The 9,639-nt window shown below is 36.7% G+C and overlaps 1 protein-coding gene across 2 annotated transcripts in view; it reads right to left on the bottom strand.

Moving 5' to 3' along the window:
- The window catches only part of LOC113041461 (segment polarity protein dishevelled homolog DVL-1-like), a 29,498-nt gene extending 20,216 nt beyond the window's left edge, over window positions 1–9,282 (bottom strand). Inside the window, exons 1-2 of one of the 2 annotated variants that reach the window (XM_026199998.1) lie at window positions 8,841–9,281; window positions 952–1,021 (exon numbers count right to left, since the gene is read on the bottom strand). In XM_026199998.1, the coding sequence (XP_026055783.1) occupies window positions 952–1,021; window positions 8,841–9,010 (240 nt within the window). In that variant the 5' untranslated portion in view covers window positions 9,011–9,281. Of the gene's footprint in view, window positions 1–951; window positions 1,022–8,840 lie in introns of both variants that reach the window. The other variant, XM_026199999.1, reaches the window with a different exon arrangement.
- Window positions 9,283–9,639: the final 357 nt, after the last annotated feature.

Raw genomic sequence — 9,639 nt, forward strand, 5'->3', positions numbered from 1 at the left:
TGATTTTAATCCATTGGGTAGTGATTAGATCTTGAAAAGGGAAATAATTAAAAGGCTTCGGTGTCATCACACAAAACAGAAAGTTTCAGAGACAAAGCAAGATTAACATTTTAATCAAAGATTATAAATATAAACATAATTTGTATATACAACATCAACTGTTTACAATAAAACCAGATGTATTAAGAATGCTGGTCTTCTGGTTTTAACTGGTTTGAGATGGTCTCCCAGCCTAGCAAAGCCTGTATTTATCTATTTACCTGGTTGGCCAACTGAAAAATGGCTGAATGTATTTAATTCACTAAAAGAGCTGGTTCATAAGAGTCACTGAGGAATCGGACTACAATGGTCACGCTGTATTGACTTATTCACTGAAAAGAACCAGCTCAAAAGAGTCAAGTGTTCAGGAACTGGACTACACTGGTCATGCTGTATTGGTTTATTCACTTAAAATGAATAGTCCATTAGAGTCACTTGTTCAAGAATCGGACTACACTGGTCGCACTGTATTTGCTTGATTCACTTAAATAAACCAGTTCATAAAAGACATTCATTCAATAAGTGGACAACATTAGTTGCACTTTATTGGTTTATTCACTAAAAAGTCCTAGTTACTTGTTCGTAATCGGACTACACTGATAGCACTGCATTTGTTTGTTTTACTAAAAAGAAGTGGTCCATAAATGTCATTTGTTCAGGAATCAGGCTACACTGGTCCCATTCTATTTCTCTGATTCACTAAAAAGAACCAGTTCATAAGAATCATTCATTCAGGAATTTATTCTCTCTGCTTGTTCCTATAAAACTAGCCAACAGACTGGCCTGAGAGACCATCAAATAAGCTTAGGCTGTTTTAAGATGGGTTTTTTCAGCAGGGTTGATAGTCTGATATTTCATAATGTCACAATCTGTCCAATACAGAGAGGAGGGCACCATACTCTTCTCACTTACCCAGGACACCACTCTGCCGTTGAAGCAGGGCAGTTTGGCGTTATCATCAGAGATTTCTTCTTTGACGACTCTGCGGGAAAGAACACAAACTGTTAGAGACTCTGTGAAAGCAGCACCCAGGATTTTTCCCGTCTATTTGCAAAAGCTGAGCTATACTGAAAGCATGTCACGCTCAAACAGCGGAATTTTCCACTTAGCTCTCAACTGCTGGCTACTCATGATGAGAATGCTGAATGCCCCTGTTGACCGACTTCTCTGCTGAAAACTACTCCGTTTTACAACGGGCCTCATTAGTACCTCATGCACATTCCAGATTACCTACTAAAACTGCTGCTGCTGCACTGATACAGTGGCTTAATATAAATGTAGATCTAAAGTTTCTCTAAGTGTGTGAGTGTTTATGAGTATTGAGGGACTGCACATATATACATTCAAGTGTGGGTACATGTATATGTGTGAAAGATGCAGCAAGGGTGTCAGGGCACACAAGGTTATTAATAGAGAGAGTGAGTGTGTTAGCAGAGTGTCCATCCCAGGCTGTAAATTCCCTACATAAATACCACACAGTTACCCTTTAACCCTCCCAGTCGAGGTTCAGCAGTCACACACCTGCTGGTCTCCTGTCACTGTGCACAGGCCTGGTCCATACACACACATACAAACCACATGAGACTCGCAAAATCCCTTAAGGCTCCATTCGTAGCCTGACAAAACAGGATTACTGGGGATGCACAATATATCCGTAACTTTACTATTAACATCAGATCATTTAGATCTCAACTGATGGTATGACAAATCAAAAGAATATTTTTAAAAAGAATTTTTTTTATTTTACATAATTTCAATCCTGCCTGAATGCAATCTAATAACTGACCTGATAAAATTATTAAATAGAACATATTTGCATATGATCAAACACAGCCAACAACATAAAACCACTTGCTGAGTCACTGAGTCTTAAACTGTGTGTTCACCAACCACTCTGACTGATATAATTATCATTGATTCATTAAAAAGAGTTATTTGTTTGGGAATCTATATACACTGGCCATGCTGTATGTTAATGATTCACTAAAAAAAAGAGCCAGATCATGAGAGTAAATTGTAATTTTTTTATCAGTCATTTGTTTGGGAATCGGACAACACTGGTCAAGCTGTATATGAACCTGTATATTTCCTCTGTTCCCAACCTAGATTTCAGAAAGATCCCAAAGCTTAGCACCTACAATCAAAAGTGACGGATCAACATGAATTCAAACATTTCTCAAATTCTTCAAATACCAAATGCATTAACAATTGTCTCACAGAAGAAACATCCGGGAAAGGTTACAAAGTTCACATTTAATGTATGACAGTGTGCAACTGATTTTATAGATTATTAAAGAAACAACATTTTTAAGTAGTGTAACCACAGATGTTATTTCAATCATAAATCGAACACAGCCACTTTAAAAACCCATTAGAAGTTCCCGAGGGAACACAGGGCTAATTAGACCTCCAGGTTTGTCTACATCAAACTTGCTCTTTGCAGCAGCATCCTCTCTGCTTTTGTAACTACTTTATACATGAACTAATTTTTTGACAATTTTAAACCTGTTAAGTTCTTGTGTTACTGTCTCTTTAAGACGAAATGCCTGAGTTGCAGATTTCCTCCAAATCCTCACCGGATTAACGCATCTGCTAAATGAATAAATAAAACAAAATAATGTACTTTCTCTAATCATATTTTGACCATAACAAAAATCAATATTGTACAGTGCTAAAATGTGTTGGCAGAACTTGAGAAATTCCAGCAGTCTGTCGTAGTTATAACGTCTTCCTCTCCACTCCTCCAGAACTTCCAGGTCACATCACCCACACAGCTGTGAGACCGAGGAGGTGAGTTGAGTGGGACTGAAGGATGACGATAACACGGGCTTGTCGGAAGAGTAACAAAACAAGGAGAGCTGCCACAGTCTGTTCGAGGGCCCTGAGCCCAGCACAGGAAACCAGGGTGTAACTCTAGGCAGGAGTAGGAAGTGTTTGTGTCCTCTCAAGAGATCTTTACAATATACAGCAACATACAGCGAGGAGTGTGGGGGTGGCCATAAGGAAGTGTGGTTTGTCCAAACCCACGAGGTAACGCCCTTTGGTTATACACTGGCCTATAAATCTGTTTTTTCTGGGTAATAATATTATCTCTAAGCTTAAAGATGTCTTGAAACTAGCTAACAAGCTTTCTTAAAGGGATAGTTCACCCAATTAAAGTTTTGACGTCATTTACTTGTCATTCCAACTTCCAGCTATATATATATATATATATATATATATATATATATATATATATATATATATATATATACACACATTAAAATAAAAAAGAAGCTAAGATTAAAATAAAAAATGAAAACATAAAAATATTATTAAAATGCCCTTATTATAGGTAATGAAAGGTTCACATTTTGGTTTTGGGAGTCCCCAATAACAGGTTGACCTGCATGCAAGGTCAAAAAACACTTTCATTGTCTTAAAACTTCATTTATTTTTTACCTTACTTGCTCAACGTCTCCCAAACGATTCATTCAATGATTCATTTGTTCAAACCAGTGACGTTTATCTGCGGTGATTGGTCCAATTGGTCTAATTTTCATTTCAAAACCACTTTTTTTCAGCGCTCTAAAAGCAGCACCTAGTGGTAAAGAATGAATTTGCATTTTCATTCAGACCAAACTGAAAAGACTAGTAAGTGTGTTTCACGTTGACGTCAATGGCTTGAGATACATTTTAAAAACGACTCGTTAAAAAATTATTCAGTCGACTCTTTCTTTTGAGCACCAATAACTTTATACGTGGTACACTTTCAGATTTAAAACTTTGCAGGATGTTTTTATTCACTCTGCATGAAAGGTAATTTTAAAAAATCCATAATAGGGGCACTTTAAATACTGCAATATAAAATAGCACTGGTTTTATAATCTGCAGAGCAAAAATCTTAAATCAGATCACTTAGAAAATAAAAATTAGTGCTGTCAAAGGATTAATCGCGATTAATTGCATACAAAATAAAAGGGTTTTTTGCATAATATATTTGTATCTATTTATTATGTATATATAAATACGCACACATACAGTATAGATTTTGAATACAGCGTAACCATTAGTTAAAACACAAGCGCTCTGTACACAACATGTACTGAACAAAGGTTGCTTAAAAGCCAATGAAATCCATCTGGATCATTATTTATATGCTTCATTCATTCGCTCCACTGCTATCTTGTTAAACACATCAGATTTATTTAAGATTATGTTTTCCAACATTCACATGCAGCAGAAGCAGTGAAATGGAGGTAACTGGAATGCATCAGCCCTCTGAGAGATGATGTTTGGGTGTCTGCACTGCCGTCTCTCCAGTTAACAGACTGCGGTGGATAAAATCAGAAAATATAATGTTGTTGATCGTTATGGAGGACACACACAGCAGGGAACTATGGCAGCAATAGGGCTATAAGCAATGTTTATGTTGGACACTGTAGGGCTAATTATGAGGTGATAATAAGTGGTGTGTCTCTACGCTATCCCAGAGTTCATAGGTTCATCTCATTGCTGATCTGTAAATGTAAATGTTAACTAACCAGCATTACAGAGCCCCATTTTTGTGCATTTGAAATCTCAAAAGAGGTGTGCTGGTTGGATTTCTTCCTGCTTTATGAATGGTTGAAGAATGAACAATGCGAGGCTGTCTAAAAATAATGTTCGCCACATTTAGCTGCAGACAAAATAAATCAACTCCCCCTGGGATGCATTTATGGTTCTGAAATGTGTCCAGATCCAAGTGGGGACTCATAGTTTAGTAGTCAGCATACTGAACCTCAAAGCAGGACTGCTTGGTTATGGCAAAAATCACAATCAGGATTATTATGCTCAATAATCGCAATCATGATTTTTTAAAAAACATGATTAGGAGACTTAAATCTTATGAGTACTCTTTTATTTTCTTAATAGTGATATATATCAAGTATATTTTGATGGACAAAAGATTGCTATAACAACACAATTTTACATACCAAAGAAATTGTACAATTCTTGGATACAATTTTGATACCACAGAAGAAAAATACTACACTAATCAATGTAAATTAAGAAACATTTTTGAAGAGATGTTAAGTAGTCAGCAATAAAATAAAAAAAGGAGAAAATTATAAACAATATGCAAAAAATAGAGGAATGATAACAATGGGGGGGGGTTAAGTTTGGGCTTTTAAGGAAGGTAGAAAGCATAATTGTAAATTAAATAAAAATAATAGTTTGATGTTGATGTTATATTGATTATTTCATAATCACTGGAAGCTAAAGTCGAAATTGAAACTAAAACTGAATTAATCGCACAGCCCAACCTCAAAGTATATGTAGACTTAGAAGGCTCGGCCCAAATTGCTACTTAGCACAACAAAGTAGCCAAGGAGAACCTACCATAGCAGTCTAGTATTGAAGGTCAAGCTTTGTTTGTTCATGCAATCTACTTCATGGTCACCAGGGCCAACTGTGCACCCAGTGTTAGGTGTGACAGGAAAGCTGCTGTTAGTAAACTATCCTATGTTAACAGGAAAAGCTCGTTTTTTGGAAGATTGTGCTAGAACACCAACATGTGTTGTGGTGCATACGCGAGTTTAAAAGGGTCTGATGAATGGCAGTTTAATAGCCTTCTGGGATTAAAGAGGCCTTCAAATGAAGATTTTGAGAAATAACCACATTTCCTACTGCAGAGGAGCATTCCTATCCTAGACATATCACTAAACATCTCTGCCTGCTGAGTCTTTTTTCAGATTAAATGAGACAGTCATCTCTGAACATAAACAATCCAGAGACTCCTTAGAAGTTAACATGGGAAGCCTAGATCAAATTGATCTATTAATCCATCCATGACATTACATAGAAGATATCACGGCCGAACACTGTCACTTTACCATCACTGTGACTTACCATTCACAAATCACATTATAGAGACAGATTACAAAAGAGATAAACAATATCGTTGGAAACACATTCTTTGACGAATGATAAAAACACTGACAGTCAACAATGTTCCTGTGTGAAGTAGTGGAAGGTGGTAACACGAATATAGTTATTATTATAGCTATAATTATCTTTCTTGGTCTTGAACAGGAGTCCTTCAGTCAGTTCAATTGACTTAATTAGTTTTAAAAAACAAACAATTTCCTATCCCAACCAGAAATGATTATGTGGTATTTGCTTAAGCAAGTACCAATAAATGAATGGCTTGTATTATGCACTGATATTCTTACCGTTATTTTAATGTAATAAGTACAACAGAAACTGTTTCTGTTAAGGAACATAATTTCTTGCAGAATACATTTATTATTGTACTACAGCTTCAGTATTGTTAGAATGTTACTCATTCAAAATACTAGGTGAGCTATTACTAATGACTATGAACACTTCACAAATTTGACTCGATTTCAAAATGAACCATGTTTAACAATCACAGAAAAATAGAAAGCTGAAAGGACAGCTGCTCGTTTTATCTGACAGCCTGTTTGCCATTTGGAAATATTAGGCAACTGATCCATTCATGTTGGGTGACACTGACAAATTAGAAAGTGACAGTTCTGCCTGACAGCTGCTGGTTCACATTCCCCTCAACTAAACTCAGTCTATTGCTCATAATTTTGAAGTGATAGAAAATGACTGAAAATCTGCTATACTAATGAGTTTGCTGTCTGAACAAATTAGGACCTGTGAGATGTAAAGATTATGTTTGATGTTTTCTTCTGGTCAACACTGGTCACTGGATCTGACCCATCAGTCTTACTGGGAAATAATTCTGACCAATTTTAATTAACGTAATTGAGAGTGCTGTAGTTTTAGAGTTATGAAAGGTGCTGACACTTTCAAAGAGCAGGCTGACTTTGTCATGTCATGTTCAGATTTCCTGTTACGATGTCTCTGAAGGCCTGGCCTAAACTTCAAAAGCTTCAAATCGAGGGAAACCAGAGCACTGTCACTGTCAAATGGAGTTACAACACAAGACACTGTATAAGAAAACAACCATGATATATTAGCACCATGTGGACAACAGAAGCATGCCACTGGAGTTGACAAAATTAGCTCTGTTGCAGTGCATGTGTGGTGCTGTGGCAAGCTATTGAAGATTTTTCATTAAATGAGACATTTAATGCCCCTTTTTACAATATGTAATGTAAGTCTCTGGTGTCCCCAGAAAGTGCTTGGGAAGTTTCAGCTCAAAATACCACACAGATAATTTATTATAAAATTATGAAAATCTCTATTTTGAGTGGAAGTAGAAACACATTGTTATTCATGCCTGTCTCTTTAAATGCAAATGGACTGCTGCTCCCCGTCTTCTTTTCTAGAATTTTCTAGCAGCAATATACAGTAAATAAATCAATAAATGCACTGCTCTCTTGTCTCATCTGAGGCTGGGAATCCGAGTAGTTTTCTGTGCTCGTCTGTGCAGCCAAGGACAATAGTAAGCATGCTTTGTGGCAACTTTCTCCATGGCATTAGAACTGGTACACCGTTGTCGCTTGCGAAATCAAAATCATTTAAAAAATACTTATTATGTTACTAGTAATTATTTTTAAGTAATCAAACAGCGGCTTTCTCAATTTTACTAACTACTAGCACTTACTTCATTTATGTAATTCAACCTAGTTCAATTGGGGTGTTTTCAGACCTGGCCCATTGTTTCGGAACCTGGTGCATTTCCCAAAATGCAAATGAATTTAAGGGTGAAAGCACTCTTAAGGTCCGTTCACACTAAGAACGATAACTTTAAAGATAACTATAAAGATAACGATATTAGCGTCCACACCAGCGAACAATATTGTGTATTCTAAGCGGACGTGCGTCTGCTGCTTTAAATTCTCAAGCTCATCACAGCAGGATTGATTCTCATTGGTTGGCACTGTTTTTATCGTTCATCAGGAAAAAAAATCGTTCTGAAAGTGATTCCAACGATATCGTTTCTCTTTGCCTTTATTGTTATAGTTGTGGTGTGAACTCCGCTATTCTTTAATATTGAGAACGATTTTAAGAACTATATCTTTATCGTTATCTTTATAGTTATCGTGCTTGGTGTGAACGGGTCTTTAGTCACCAGAACTTTACAGAACTTCACAGTTTCCTCTTATTCAGTATAGTCAATGTAGCAGTATGTACAAAAAGTTTAAAATTAAACTTGAAATGGAAAGGATACTAGCCAGTACTGAATTACCTACTAGTAATTACAAAATGTAACGATGTAAAGTCTTAGTAATAAGGCCTTCAAGTGCACCTGGGAAACACTTAGACTACAGAGAGCATGTCAGGTAGAATAATAATTAATAATCATTACTAATTTGAATCAGTACATTACAACGAAAACAATACATTAAAAATTTTTGCAATCACATCATTTTAATCGAATAAACTCCTGTAAAGTCTTAGAATATATAATATAAATCAGTTTTTCATCCATGTTTCAATCGACACAACCCTTCCACGGTGAAAACTCGGCAAGTCGATTATCATCGAGAATTATTGGTTAACCATGTGCTCAAAACTGGTAATAAGGATAATTTGATACTTCCGTATTTAACTTTAAAGGAAAAAATAAATGTTAAAGCGGCTTGCCACAGTGGTGGAGGGTTCTGAGTCGAGCACGCGCACCCGCGCAAGAACGCGCACTTTAGAAACGGGTTCAAAGCAGGTGCCAGCAGCAACAATGTAACAATGTAGCGAACAACTAAACGTTCTAAACGCTTTCCAGGTTTGACAGCGTCTAGAAGACATGTGACTGCCATAATGCTGAGTTGATAGCGGGTGTGATCGTGTTTATTGAATACTAAACCACACTATAATATAAGCAAATCATATTTCCCCATACTTACCCGAAATCCTGATCCATAGATTTGAAAAAGAATTTATAACTGTTGACCGGACGATTGTTGAGGACATGTTTAAAATCCGCCAACGTGGCTTTTTCCGGAGAAACCGTCAGTTTCACTAAATAAGGGGTCTCTTCTTCGTCGATATGGTATATTATTTTGGTCTCCGCCATGAGTAGGCTTATATGGGTAGGACAATCATTGACAGAAGAAGGAGCAAGGGTTGCAGCAGCGCGATTAAAAATATATTTGTAGACTAAAACTCGTCAAGTGCCATATATGCGCTATAAGGCGACAATGCTGGTTGCCGGTTTCACGTAGGCAAACAAAAATCCTGGTATTGGACGGAGCGCGCGGTTCCAGACATGATCGGAGCTTACGCGTCTCTATCACGGCGTCAATGTTTCTCTCTGGTAGCCAGTAAAACAGGAAGGGACCGTTCACATCCCTATGAGCTGGAGTTCAGGATATTTTATCATTACAGGTTTCTCGTAGAGGTAGGCTGCCCTCTAGCGGTAAACACAGACAGCGACTGAACTGCAGTGGCTCCACTAAGCCAACTCCGTTAAAAACTGTTCTTCATGTCCTTGCCAGATAAACCTTCGCGAAAGTTCAAGATTTTTTTTTATTTGTCATTTTTTTTATTCAAGGCTGTTTATTTATTAAGGGGTATCAAACAATACATTTCAAAAGTTGACATAAAAATAAATAAATAAATAAAATCAGGCATAGCATGGAATTGTTGTCTGTACATTAACAAAACGGAGAACTACTGTCATTGATGTTATAGATTTACATATCA

The sequence above is a fragment of the Carassius auratus genome, chromosome 23 (assembly GCF_003368295.1).
Source record: "Carassius auratus strain Wakin chromosome 23, ASM336829v1, whole genome shotgun sequence".
Lineage (NCBI taxonomy): Eukaryota > Metazoa > Chordata > Actinopteri > Cypriniformes > Cyprinidae > Carassius > Carassius auratus.